The following is a 14,889-nucleotide window of genomic DNA, read 5'->3' as shown; positions in this document are numbered from 1 at the left end:
ATCTTGCCTGTTGTAAATAATGCTGCAATAAACAGGGGTGTGTGTATCATTTGAAATAATGTTTTTCTGTTTGGGGAGTAAATATCCCAGTAGTGCAATTACTGGATCTTAGAATAGTTCTATTGTTAACTTTTTGAGAAACCTCCGTACCATTTTTAATGGCCCTAGAAGCCCTTCCCAGCCCTTCCCGGGCAGACAGCAAACTCCTTTCCAGCCCATCCCTTATGCCCCGCCGACCCGACCCCCACCTGCACCCCATCCAAAGCATCTTCCAAGCCCACTACCCTGTGTGCCTTCCTGCACACTGTTTCCTCCTCCTCCTCCTCCTCCTCCTCCTCCTCCTCCTCCTCCTCCTCCTCCCCCCCCTCCTCACCCCCACCCCCAGCTGCCAATTCTTCGAAACTTGACTCATCCGGAAGCCTTCTCTACCCTCCCTGTGCTCCCAAAGCATATTCTCCAGTCACCGGCCTTGCTGGCTGTGGCCATCGTCACCACCACCGCTGCCAGGCAGGGGCCCTCCAGGCTGGACTGGGGGCGGGGTATAGCTCGAAGGGATTTTAGAAGCGTTTCTGCAGTTGATGTGCTTGTGTTGGAGAAGGCAGAGCAACTTCGCAGTCGAGTTAGGCGGTTTGAAGGAGCAGCAATCAGGACCCGTGAGCTTCAGGTCCTTCCACGTGGGTCCCTTCAGCCTGACGTAGTATCCGCTCCATTTGAAGAGCAGCAGTGACTCAAGAACCCCACCTGGGGAAAACCGCAGACCAAAGAGTGCACGCCACCTCCTGGCTGAGGCGGAGATCCTGGCAGGGCCGTGTTGTGGGGACAGCCAGGGGAGTGGGGTGGGGTGTGGAAGTCAGGGCAGGGGCCCAGCAGCGTGGGATCCCCAAGCGGAAAACTGGAACCGGTCACCAACAGCCAGCTCTCTACCTTCAGAGAAGCTTTCTTACCAAATAGGGAAAGTCTTTAGCTGAATGTGTCAAATGTCCTATGTTTTCCATTTCCTCAGTAGCTCTTGTTAAAAAACAAAATTCAGCAGAGTAAATTTGAATACCTAATTGACTTTATTAAATGATTCGTGAATGTGGCAGCATCCCATCTAACAAGTAGAGGGGAGGTCTGCTGAGCTAAACAAGAGAAAGGTTTTTAAAAGCAGGGAGGGGGGCGGGGCGCCTGGGCAGCTCAGTCAGTGAAGACTCCGACTTCAGCTCAGGTCATGATCTCACAGTCTGTGGGTTCAAGCCCCGCATCAGGCTCTGTGCTGACAGCTGAGCCTGCTTCTGTTTCTGTGTCTCCCTTTCTCTCTGCCCCTACCCCACTCATGCTCGCTCTCTCTCTCTCTCTCTCTCTCTCTCTCAAAAATAATAAACATTAAAAAAAATCTTTTTTAAAAGCAGGGAGAGGGGCATAAATAAAAGAAGAATGGATTTTATTAGCAAGGAATGCATTGTTTGGGCAAGGTTGCCCTCCGAAGGGGAACAGAAGGGGTCAATTAGTAAATTCCCTGGTACTGACCAGGAAATTCATGTTGTCTGGTTAAAGGTTACGTGCCTGTGCAATTGAAACTGCAGTTAGTTTGGGTATCCAGTCTCGGTGTACCGACCGGGGGCCTTCCCCTAAGTGACACCATTTTGGGCCTTTGGTTTTGTTTGTAACGCTCTGTAGAACGGAGCGATGCTCTAAGTAACTAAATCATCTCTGGGCTGGGTGTTCTTCAGCAAATGAATCTGAATTGGGCATCCTTATCCTCACACTCACTTTAGAAACTTTCCCATTTGTATTCCTCTTGTCTAATGGGAATGGAAATCATCTCCAGCCGTGATGCAGCCTGTCTCTTGGGAAGGTCAGACAGTGCAAGGCGCCTCCTGACGCCTAGCCTCTCCCTTCTTCCTCCTTTGTTTGACGTCTGAGCAGTGGAGGAGGCGAGCAAGATCGGAGGCTTTGCCACCGGCTCCTTTCCACCCACTGCATTTCAGTGTTGCTATGGCAACTGGTAGGCCGTAGAAGCACCGCCAAATATTGTTTCCTTCTTCAACGGAGAACAATCCACCGTTGCCACCTCAGTAACGTGTGTGCACGGGAAGGGCAAGGGTTTGGGAACCAGAGGGGAGAATGGTTGGTGCACGGTTGGTGCATTTAGGCCTCGAGTGGACACAGTTACACACAAGGCCATTTCAGGTAGTGGGGATTATGGGAGCAGGCCGAGCGGTGGAGCGCGTGGGCCTCGAGGCAGGAGGAGCCCTGCGAAGCAACTTGACTGAGGTGTCTACACTGGTGGGCTGGGCGGGTGCCTGTCCTGCTGGGGGGCCTGGCCAGCACTCTCCATTTGTCTTCTGCTGCCGGCCGCCATCACGGGCCTCAAAGCAAGGCGCTCGGCAGGTGGACCAGGCAACAGGTCTGTGTCTGGAAAACTTAAAAAGTGAAAACGTCACGAACTGTTGGGACAGTTTATAGAAGAATGCAACAGGGTAGATCAGATCCTGCCCTGAGGACAGAGAGACAGGCGTAGGTCTGCTCCTGCTCTGCTCTCTACCCCTGAGGGCCCTTAGAAGAGTTCTGTACCTCCCCAGTCTCTCCAGTCCTTGTCCAAAAAGAAAACGAGTCCTACTCTGTGGCGGTGCTGTGAGAATTATAATGTGTATAAGACGCATCTGCTGTGACCAGCCTGTACGTAAGAGGTGCTCATTAACGTTAACTACCAATTAATAACTGAAAGACAGTTCAGACCTGGACATATCTGGTGTTTCCCAGTGTCAGAAGCAACTGGAAACTTTTTAAAATACTCACCTAAGCCAGGTTTAGTAGGCTAGAATTTGCAAAAATAAGACCAAGAAGTCTATATATTTTTTTTAAACTTTCCTAAGTAATTCTGATGTAACCAAGTGTATAATCTGGGGTAGGAAATTTGCTTATTGGCTTGAGAAAGAAGAGTAGAAACGGTTCTGGATTTCTCCCGACCGCCTTCTTTGTACTCCCCCCAACGCTTACCTTGCTACCTTTCTTCTACTTCTAAACTCCAAAGCTTTTGGGTAGAATTATCTGAGTTTGGAAGCAGGGATGTTTGAGAAAGTGGTTGAAAATAAATTAATCAGAAAAGCAAGAAAAAATCAAAGTTTCCCTCACCCCTGAAAGAAGTTGAAAAGAATCTATGGAAAGGTGTATGCAGTCCCTAGATGATATCTGGACCGTCTTGGCTACCTGCTGTGTTACAAAGATGACATTTAAGGTACAATATGTGTAAGCCCTAAATAGGGGTGTAGTGTGTGTCCAGCTCAAGTTTTTTCTGCACCCCACAGGAACGTGGCTGAAGAGTGGTCTGGGCCTCGTGCACCAGGAAGGTAGCCAGCGGACGTGGACGTACATTGCCCCGCAGCTGGGGTACTGGGTGGCAGCCATGTCTCCTCCCAACCCAGGTAACACGAAGCCAGCACCTGCGATGATGGGCGTTGAGTTCTTTGAGGGTTCAGGCTAAGTATGCTTTGGAAAATTACTTCAGCAGCGAGACCTCATCTTACTCAAAAATGGTAGAAAGGGGCGCCTGGCCAGCTCAATCGGTAGAGCATGTGACTCTTGATCTGAGGGCCATGAGTTCGAGCCCCACGTTGGGTGTAGAGATTACTTAAAAAAAAAATGGTTAAAAGTCTGAAAATCAAATGATGAAACTAAGGTATTGTGTGGGGGTGGGGGAGTTCTGGTTGCGACTCTCCCGTCTAGGATAACAAGAATGCACAGAACATACTCCTGTCTTGTATCTGTTTTGCTCAGACAGCTGCCGTAGGGAATTCCTAATCTAAAGCCCATGGGGGCGGTTTAGACCTCCTCCCTAATTCCTGAAACAGCTGTGGCCTGTTGTAAGAGAACATGTGGGGAAGGGCACTCCTTAGACAGGCTAACACAGTCACCACTGGAGCTTTCTTGGGGCAAAAAGCTTGTTTTGGCCTTTCCTGAAGGTTCAGAAACAAACCAGTTTGCTTTGTGTCTAAAACAATAATCATCTCTACTTAGGATACGTGAATTAACTCATACTTTTTAAAGCATGACTTAAAGAAAAGTTTTAACCTATATGCCCTAATTTATCCCAAGGAACATTCTAGAATTGTTTCTTAAAATAGTCATCTTCAGAGAATTCTTTCCAGTCATGGCTTCTGTCACTCAAAATGCCTTTAGAATCTGTATCACTGGGACTGCCTTCATTAGTGAAACGTTTTCATTGGTGGCAAATCTTTATGCTCCGAGGGTCCCTTTGATTCTTCTTAGACGCATCTAAAAGTCATGCACATCCTGGTCTGGTGAGTAAAGTAGGTAATTGAGCCAGGTCAGAAATGTGCTATGATTAAAAGCTGTCTCTCATCATGAAGGCAGTTCCAAAATGGGAATCCAAGATATTTTAGCAGTGGAATTGTCACTGGAATGACACTCACATTCCCATAGTAGCGGATTTGATGGAGGTGCTGAGAAATTGGCCCCAGACTGAGAAAATGTTGATTTCCCATTTCACAAAGGGAATTCTGTGTTTCCCTTTGTGATAGCGTTCTTGTAGCAATATAGGCACGAACCAGGTACAAAAATGCCCCAGGCTCCAAATCACAAATATCTAGAATATGAGTAAGAGTAAAGAAGGAAAGAAAAGAAATTCCTGAAGTACCCAAGTAGAGGCCATAAAGCCCATGCATTACAGTTAACTTTCATTTTAGATATATTTCGGGGGCACATGGGTGGCTCAGTCAGTTGAGCACCGACTTGGCTCGGGTCATGATCTCACGGTTCGTGGGCTCAAGCCCCACGTTAGGTTCTGTGCTGACAGCTCAGAGCCTGGAGCCTGCTTCGGATTCTGTGTCTCCCTCTCTCTCTGCCCCTCCCCCTCTCGCATTCTGTCTCTGTCAAAAATTAATAAACATTACAAAAAATTTAGATATCTTTCAGACAACTGTGATTCTCAGTTTGCCCATCATGCCACAGATTAATAGATGTTTTGTAAAGAGGGGAGAAAGAACGGCTTGGTATAGGTCTGCCAACCCTTCCGAGCAGTGAAGGAAGAGACAAAAATCTATAAAGAGCGTATATGACAGAGCCCTGATGGCATTTAATGTACAGACACATATATTAGTAACCTCACAGCCATCCCCTTTATTAAAACAAATTACAAAGATGCTGTGCCTTCATGAGCCCAAAACCAACAAGAAAATAGTTAGGGTTTTTTCTTTCATTCTCCAGTTAAGAAGGAAATTGAGTACAGCTGTAAATTTTATAGAGTGTTCCATTGGCAGAAGTTAAGATAATAACATTTTAAGTACTTAAAGGACAGAACCTGAATTATTTGGAAATGATTTTTATGTGTACCCCGGATTTTTGGTGATTCCTGCCAAGGCATTGCCTAGGTCCATGGGGGTTGTCTCTGGGTAGAAAAAAAAAAAAAATGGTTTCTCTGAATGATGAATGGAGTATACAGTTGTCAATTGTTTTTCCAACTTTGGGGCATATTAACTCCACACTCCCCCACTGAAGTGAATTATGTTTGGCAGAGAACGGTGTTAGCTTTTTCAGCTTACGTCATGTCACAATTTTCAAAAATTAGCAAACCTCTTTGGGTTTATCTAGCTCTTAAGTGGTCTGCTTCCAAAGATTTTTAAAGAAATCTGTCCCTTAAGATATCGAGAACCAGTAAGTAAATGGGTACCTGTGGTATGTAGTAATTATAACCATGCTAATCTGACATAACATAAAACCACACCCCTTCTTTCGATGCTTGGACACCAGTATGTCCCCAAATGTTATAAATAGGGGAGATTTTTGTTGTTGCTGTCGATCTGTTGTCAGTGCATTAAGATAGATTCTTAATTAGTATTGAACATAAACTTCGCCTTGGGATTCTTAACAACGTAAATTAAAAAGAAAATATATTTATCTCTGATAGTTTGTAAATTCTGAAGGAGGTCTGTGGCCACATACGGTTAGCAATTTTGAAGAGGCATTGTAGAGGAAGACTTTATTTTTACAAATGGAAGGCATCTGAGAAACACTCGAAAGCCCATAATAAGCTGTGGACTTTTTTTTTTTTAAGTCCTAGCCGATTTTATATGATACATTTTAACTGTTCATTTAAGCAAAGGGCTCTCTCCACATAGTAATAATTATCCAGGGAAAGTGAGAATAAAATCTTGTGGGTTTTTTTTTCTCCTGCAGTATAAAATCCCCAGATATTCAAGCCATCTCTCGTCTAAGAGTCTCTCTCATGGTTATCATGCATCCATTTTCTTGTATTAAAAGATCATGTATTTACAATGCTGAACCTGCTGCAAGTGCCGCTCTCTTCTGGGCTAAGGAGGGACCCTTAGCACCACAAGGAGTGTTTGGGTGTTCACGCTGCTCCCGGCCACAGCTGCTCCGGTGACGGTGACGGTCGTGGTAATCCCTTGTCATTGAGAGAAATTACAGTGATCTGTAAGCACATCATCCAAAGGGTGTTTGCCTCTGGCCCCTGCTCCGCACCCCAGCCAGGAAGAGGAAGAACATACGCTCTCAGCTAATTATCCCTCTTATCCCTTCAAGGTTTTCTGCAATCTAAAATGCCCTTTTCTGACCTTCTAGGTCCCGTTGCCACACAGGACATTACCACGTATCACACGGTGTTTCTTTTGGCCATTTTAGGAGGGATGGCTTTCATACTTTTGGTTCTGCTGTGTCTCCTTTTATATTATTGCAGGTAAAGTTTTACCTTTTTGGCAATATCTTTTTTAATTTGGAATTTCTTGTGCAGGCATTGATATTGAGGTCTTTTTTTTTTTCTTTTTCTGAATCAAAGTCCTTTTTTTCTCATGAAAAAAAAATCTCTAAGAACTAAAACATTTGTCCTTAAAGTTGCAAACAAATGAACAGGATGTGGGGGGGCATGCTGTTTATGAGGTTGCTCACAAGGGGAGTTCTTATTTCTTTCTTTTTTTTAAGTTTGACGGTTGTCATGATTCGTTCAGAATATTCCTAAACACTGATTAAGAGACGATATTCTCAAGGACAAAGCAGAACTAAAATTCTTTATTTTGATGCCTCGTCTTTTCGGTTTGTGAGAATGTTTGCTGTCGACTCTTGGGTAACCGCTTTTGAACGAATAACTCGGCTGTGCGTCTAAAACCCTGAAGGTGAAATCTGCAGATTGCGCTGCTCTGAATCAAAATAAGGCTGCGGGTGTGGGGTGAGAAGGCTTCTGGCTGCTGAGTAGTTGTTTTGTTTCTTCCTGTGGAAATTGAGAATTAGGATCTTACTTGGAACCTTTTACCACTATGAGAGTCTTTAACCGTTGGGTTTGGATTTTTATCTTTGATCGCAGGCGGAAATGCTTGAAACCTCGTCAACACCACAGAAAACTCCAACTTCCGACGGCCCTCGAGAGCTCCAAAAGAGATCAGTCAACTTCCATGTCTCACATCAACTTGCTGTTTTCACGTCGGGAGTCAGAATTCCCCGGCCCGCTCTCTGTCACCGGCCACGGCCGCCCGGACGCCCCTGGGCCGAAGGAGCTGATGAGCGGGGTCCATTTGGAAATGATGTCTTCCAACGGAGAGGCAGACATGCACACCCCCATGCTAAAGCTTTCCTACAGCACCTCGCAAGAGTTCAGCTCGCGGGAGGAACTTCTCTCCCACAAGGAAGAGGACAAAAGCCAAATCTCCTTTGATAACCTGACACCAAGTGGGACGTTGGGAAAAGAGTATCGTAAGTCCGTGGAGATTTTCCCCTTGAAGTCCAGGAAATCTGTGGAAAGAGAAGGCCGTGAGTCCCCTGGCAACAGCGAGTACAGGAGGAGCTACAATGCCATGCTCTCGCAGCCCCTGTTTGAAAAGCAAGACCGAGACGGCCAGGCCTCCGCTAACCATATTTCCACGGGAAGCAAACTCACCATTCAGGAACACGTGTACCCCACGCCTTCATCTCCCGAAAAGGAACAGCTGCTGGACCGCAGGCCTACTGAGTGTATGATGTCCCGGTCAGTGGACCACCTGGAGAGACCCACGTCCTTTCCGCGGCCCGGCCAGTTGATCTGCTGTAGTTCCGTTGACCAGGTCAACGACAGCGTTTACAGAAAGGTATTACCTGCCTTGGTCATCCCCGCGCACTGTATGAAACTCCCCGGGGACCACTCCTATGTGGGCCAGCCCCTGGTCGTTCCAGCCGACCAGCAGCTGGAGATCGAAAGACTGCAGGCTGAGCTCTCCAGCCCTCACGCGGGGATCTTCCCGCACCCCTCCTCCCAGATCCAAGCGCAGCCCCTGTCCTGCCAGGCAATCTCCCAGCAGCACTTGCAGGACGCAGGCGCCCGGGAGTGGACCCCGCAAGGCGCGTCCATGTCAGAGTCCCTCTCCATCCCGGCCTCCCTGAACGATGCGGCCTTGGCTCAGATGAACAGCGAGGTCCAGCTCCTGACCGAGAAGGCTCTGATGGAACTTGGGGGTGGGAAGCCGCTCCCACACCCCCGGGCGTGGTTCGTCTCCCTGGACGGCAGGTCCAATGCGCACGTTAGACATTCCTACATTGATCTCCAAAGAGCCGGAAGGAACGGAAGCAATGATGCCAGTTTGGATTCTGGCGTGGATATGAATGAACCAAAATCTGCCCGGAAGGGAAGAGGAGACCCCTTGTCCCTCGCACAGAACCACCCGGCCGTCCAGGAGCATCCGCAGAAAGAGCCGCGGGCCGCGGACAGCACCTCCTACACGCAGCTCGTGTACCTGGACGACATGGACCAAAGCGGCAGCGAGTGCGGCACCACCGTCTGTACCCCCGAGGACAGTGCCCTGCGCTGCTTGTTGGATGGCTCCGGCCGGAGGAGCGGCGGCCAGCTGCCCAGCCTGCAGGAGGAGACGACAAAACGAACTTCGGACGTCCCCCCGGAGCCGCTAGCCAGCCCGGAGCAGAGAAGATCGGCCCAGGAGGACGACGAAGAGGAAGACGAGGAGGACCAAGGAGAGGACAAGAAGAGCCCCTGGCAGAAGCGGGAAGAGAGACCCCTGATGGCGTTTAACATGAAGTGAGCTGTCACAGCGCCACCCGTCGGCGGAACATAATAAAAATTGCCAAAAATTCTTTTCTTAGGGAAGCGTTTACTTGTTCGTGGAGGAGGTGGAGCAGCGGCAGCCGTGGAAGCGGACTCAAGCTGCATCACGGTTCACTGTGTAAATGTCAGAACGGAATTAAAGTTACCGGATGATGTTCGTGGACGCCTCACCGCCAGGGAGAGGGCTGAACAGGAGTGTCTGAATGTGGCTCCTGCGTCTGGGACGCGCCTCCCCCACCCCCACCCTCCCCACTCCCACCCCCACCCCCACCCCCACCCCCATCCCAGGACACTGAGAAACCACGAGTGATGTCGCTCAGCTCTGCTGATAACCTCAGTTCTCCCTCAGATTCTAGGAACAGATGAGACTCTTTTCACATTGCTTGAATCCATTTTATCACGATAATGCTCCTGTGACGTTATTATTGGGAAATTAGCGTAGCACTTAGTGTCTCGAGGTATGCGTTATCTCAAAGGAAAGCTATGCACCGCTGCTTCGTGCTCTTGGTTTGCTTAGGTGTTTTTGCTTTGGTTAGCTTTCGTTTCGGGTTTGCTTTAGAAAACACACACACACACACACACACACACACACACACACACACCTTGGTTGTGAAAGATTTTATTTGTTGGTTTTCATCTGTTCTGCTTCTCGACGGTTTATTTCGGTGTCTCCTTTCGCGAACTCCTGAGTGTCATCTCTTAAGCCTTTTAATGAAATCGTACTGAAGTTTTTTATCAGCTGAGAGCCCTTCAATTCTGGTCCCATTAACTCCAAGTGCCTTTTTTACAGTGACAACAGCAGTCCCCTCACCTTTTCTTCTTGTTGTTGTTTTTTTTTTTTTTTTCCTTAACTCCTTTCATTGAACTGCCTGGATTTTATAAGGTTATTAAATGATTCCCCTTTTCTTTAAGCTGCATGCTGCCAAATGCCCGTTTCTGCTCCGAATTCTCATTTCAATGCAGTGTTCTCTCTAGTGCCCATGTGTGACGTGAATTCTGTTGAGCTAAGGTAGACTAGAGGACACTTTAGAGATCCCCTGCCCTCCTCCGTCCCTTCGGCCACTAGCCACCATTATGGTTTCATTGGCTGTTTGTATATACGGTTATGTATTAACTCGGGAATCCTATGGGCTGACCTTGCTCACCAGACACAGAGTATGGACTGAGCAAGTGAATGTGACTATTACAGAAATCGTATGTACTATCCAAAAGTGCCAGAATGACTCTTCTGTGCATTCTCCTTAAAGAGCTGCTTGGTTATATCCAAAAATGAAAATTCAAAATAAATGCTGAAGAAAAAAAAAAAAAAACTATCTTGTGGTCCTTTTCATTCACTCTGAGCCAGCCACTATTTGTTCCAGAGTCGCTATTACGAATTTGCTCTTTGTTCCTCGGCAGTCTGCTTTGCTGGTTGTTGGACTTCTGTTCAAAGACTCCGGAGTAGACACCTAGGAATTTACACCGAGGTTAAATCCCACCTTGTGTTTATTTAGTTTATTCAAGAACACAAGGTGACATTTTGTTGTGTTTCAGATAGGAAGAAATGTCTGCACATTACAAAAAACTTGTGTGTTCTTTGATGTTCAGCATTGATCCACTTGGAATCATACAAAAAGTTTCATTAAAATGACCAGAACCATCCCAGCTGCATGAAACTATTACTCACAATCAGTAATGGAGACATCAGAGCAGAGCAGAGAACACAGTAAGCTAGCTATGTATTCAGTAACAGCTTCATTACAAAATCTTATTTGTGAATTCCATGTGGACAGAGAACCAATCAAGTTGATTTTTATCACTTTAATTCTCAAATGTTGATACGTTTTGCTTTTCAAGGGGAAAAAAAGTTGAAATTCCCTGAAGCGTTGGGGCATTTAAATGGATGGGAGTCTGGGGCACCTAGGTGGCTCAGTTGGTTAAGCGCCAGACTGTCGATTTCGGCTCAGGTCCTGATCTCCGGATTTGTGAGATCACACCGCACATCGGGCTCTGGGCTGATAGCATGGTGCCTGCTTGAGATTCTGTCTCCACCCCTCTGCCTCTTAAATAGATAAACTTAAGTAATAATAAAATGATAATAAATACATAAATGGGAGTCTGTGGTTTCACAATGAGGGACTGTTACCTTGAGGGTAAACATTCTCACCAGTAGGTGGCAGGTGAGCCCATGCAGACTTCACTAATAAAGGCCAGTTGTCAATTGCCTCCCAAAGGAAAAGTAAGTGGCTCTCCAAGAAATACCCCAGGGCAGACATAGATGACTGGGAGACTCTCGGCCCTCTCTAGCCCTGCCGAAGGTTGCTGCCAATGCAATCATCTTTTTAAAGCATCAGTTTCCAGAAAAGCCTCATTTACCATGCGTATTACCTGTGAAAAGTAGGTAACACGTTTGGAGGGAGAGGGGCTTTTCTGCCCCTTTATTAGGCAGGACATACCTGGGTTGGCCCCGGTTATGGAAAGTATGCACCAGCCAGCAGTGGTCACATTATGTGCCTAGGAGGACAAGGCAGTGGGTGGGTTTGCCAGAAGAAAACTGGTTCTGCCAGAGGTGACTCTTAACTCGTTTTACCCTTGTCTGAAAAGAGGCTCAGAGGATAATGGTTTTTGCTCAGGGCACCTGTACTGATTACCCGACTGGAACTGTCTAGACAGAGCATTGTGACTATGGATTTAAACATTTCATTTATGTTCTTTCTAGCCTGGTAAGAGTAATAAAACACATCTCATTATTAGGAACCAATTGTATTGTCTGAAGAACTAAAGCCATCAAAGGCACCTTGCTTATGCCACCTAGTGGTGAGCTTTCATCTGCCTGTTGAGGAGACCAGACAGACCGCTGTCCAGGGCCAGCTCTGGGAACGTGACGTGGGTGTGTGTCCACAGGAATGGCTCGGACACTGGTTCTGCCCTCCAGACAAGGTGAGGAGATGGGGACGGACGTTTGTTGAATCTCTACGCTAGAAACCATATCAGAAACAATCGTGCATTCAGTTCTCAAAATCTTGGGAGGAAGTGATGTTCCTTCTTTGTTTTACCTCTAAATAAATTGAGGCTTGGGGGTTAAGTAAGTGAGGCCACTCAGCTAGAATCAGTGGGATGCTGCTTAAACAATCAGCCCTCTGGAAATGAATGCGTTTAAAGTCATAAGTGTTCCTGATAAAGGATGTATGGGACACAACTTGCACATCGTAATAAAATACGTAATTGTAAATGCCGTTTGACACTTGATAGCCACAGAACGCTTTTGTTGATTTTTGTCATAGCCAGCCTGTTGCAGTTGACAAAAGGGTATAGTTCTGACGTGAACATCTGTTGATTTTTTTTTTTTTTACATTAATGATTAACGTGAAACAAAGGAGGAAGACACACATCAGAACTTCACTCGTTCATCGATCACCGAGTGACTTCTTTGCTGAGGCACATAATAGTGTTTGACTCCTGGGAGGGTATTCCCTCAATTTTCTGTGCTATTCTCAATGTAATGGTTCCAGACATGGTACCATTTTAAGCTTAATCTGCATTATTAATATCTCCCCATGTCTTTCTTTAAATCTAGCCAGTCAGCAAGTCAACCCTCTCTTGGGAACATTTGCCAGTTCCCATGGTGTAAATGCTCCCACGTGGCCAATTTTAAACAATAGAGTGACATCACCACTCTCAGGACTTGGGAAGGGGTACACAGTAGCAGAGCTATATTTCCACCAAAAAGGTACAATACAGGGAAATGACCCCAAGAGCATCGTCACATGTACAGTTGATCCTCATCATTTGGGGATTCCATATTTGCAAATCTGCCCGCTTGCTAAAACTTATTTGTAACCCTGAAATCAATCCTCATATGCTCTTGTGGTCATTCACAGACACGCAGAGCAATGAGAAGCATGAGAATACATGTATCAGATAAGCGTTGTTCAGGCATTAGTCAGAGGGCTGTTGGCTGGGAGTTCAATGTTAATGTGTCAACAACCTGTATTAAAGAAGATGTCTTTGAACGGAAACACCCATGAAGGTGATGTTTTGATCGGCTGATGAAAATGTGACCAGACGCTTTCAGGAACGTAACCCTGTATTTCCCCTGATTACAGTGGTTCTGACACTGGACTCACAAAATCTGAGTTCAAGACAACTTTACAGAACATGACTACCACCGATAACAGGAATGGACTACAGTAAATAATTAGGACACGATGCACTTTAAGTAATTAGTACCTTTTTCTTTAAGTTATTTTTAATTAAATTATGTATATATTTTATTTTTTTAATTAAATTATTTGTAAACTTGAATATGCTTTTTAAGAATGGCTCTAACAACTGACTCGCAAAACTCCTGACATTTCGAGGCACCTCTCAAAGGTCTGCCTGATGCCATCACCTGGTCTCTAGCTTTTTGAAATTCATCTGGAAACCTCTACTTAGGACAAAAGAAAATCTAGGTGCAATTGCTTTCCAGGCTTTGGTCTAACTTAGTGCAACGTGGGTAGTGTTTGCTGGAAAAAAGGACCACATTCCTTCTGGGGCAGGTCTGGCTGCAGGACTTGGGAGGAATTTATGAAAGAGCATGCCCTACCCCATGCAAGGGAATATGCAACACCGCTTAAGTAACAGACCCTGTGCCTCAGAACTTTATTTCGTGTAAGCTAGCACAGATAAATGCTAGAACAGTGAGGCAGAACACCCAGAAAATAGACCAAAATCAAAAAGGAAATAGACCATAAAACCTAAAAATAACCAGCCGAACAAGTGTGATAAACTGTATAAGATTTCTTTCGGTTAGCCTCTTTTGCTTTTATTTTTTTATCTTTTATTATTATTATTTTTTAAATGTTTATTTGTTTTTGAGAGAAAGAGAGCACAAGCCAGGGGAGGGGCAGAGAGAGAGAGAGAGAGAGAGAGTGAAGACCTGACACGGGGCTTAATCTCATGACTGTGAGATCGTGACCTGAGCTGAAATCAAGAGTCACACTTGACCCACTGAGCCACCCAGGCACCCGGGACTAGTGGAGTTTATTTTATTAAAAATTTTTTTTAACCTTTATTTATTTTGAGAGAGAGCACGCACAAGTGGGGGAAGAGGAGAGAGAGAGAGAGAGAGAGAGAGAGAGAGAGAGACATAGAGTCCGAAGCAGGCTCCAGGCGCCAAGCTGTCAGCACAGAGCCCGACGTGGGGCTCGAACCCACAGACTGTGAGATCGTGACCTGAGCTGAAGTCGGACACTTAACCGACTGAGCCACCCAGGCACCTGTTTATCCTTTTATAAATTTTGTTCTTGCTGACCTCTGTATTGGGGGGACATGGGGATTAAAAATGAGTATAGCTATAGATAGGACTTGTGATGAGTTTTCAACTATTTTGAAATTGCATTTTTTTTGTTTTAGATTTTTTTTTGAGGTGTAACTGACATAGAACATTACACCCGTTGCACAGCATGATTCAATATCTGTATATATTGTGAAATGATCACAACATTAATCGAGTTCACATCCATCACCACACACAGTTACAGGATATTTTTTCTTGTGATGAGAAGTTTTAAAATCTACTCTCTCGGCAACTTCCAGATATGCTGTACCATATTAACTGCGGTCACCATGCTGGTATTACATCCCCAGGACTTAATTTTCAACTGGATGTTTGTGCATCTTCCATGATTTCTTGTTGGCTATTTTGACACTATAATTAAAGCAAGTCGCAGTGATGTTTTGGGACTTTTATGACAACACCTGACATCCTGGAAGACCCGTCCAAGTGAACTTGATGGTTTTCAGGATCCATGGAAAAGGAGAAGGAACGGTTGACGTAGCAGATGTGGGAGAGATTCAGCAGAGCTCTTTAGGTAAAGTAATCA

General features: G+C 45.9%; 1 protein-coding gene across 1 annotated transcript in view; it reads left to right on the top strand.

Moving 5' to 3' along the window:
* FAM171A1 (family with sequence similarity 171 member A1) overlaps positions 1–9,298 on the top strand; it is a 134,354-nt gene extending 125,056 nt beyond the window's left edge. Inside the window, exons 6-8 of the mRNA XM_042991142.1 lie at positions 3,291–3,407; positions 6,583–6,697; positions 7,319–9,298. Of these exons, the coding sequence (XP_042847076.1) occupies positions 3,291–3,407; positions 6,583–6,697; positions 7,319–9,020 (1,934 nt within the window). The 3' untranslated portion in view covers positions 9,021–9,298. The remainder of the gene's footprint in view (positions 1–3,290; positions 3,408–6,582; positions 6,698–7,318) is intronic.
* The last annotated feature ends 5,591 nt before the right edge of the window (positions 9,299–14,889 follow it).

The sequence above is a fragment of the Panthera tigris genome, chromosome B4 (assembly GCF_018350195.1).
Source record: "Panthera tigris isolate Pti1 chromosome B4, P.tigris_Pti1_mat1.1, whole genome shotgun sequence".
NCBI classification, from domain to species: Eukaryota; Metazoa; Chordata; class Mammalia; order Carnivora; family Felidae; genus Panthera; species Panthera tigris.
This window is presented reverse-complemented; position numbering and strand designations above follow the sequence as displayed.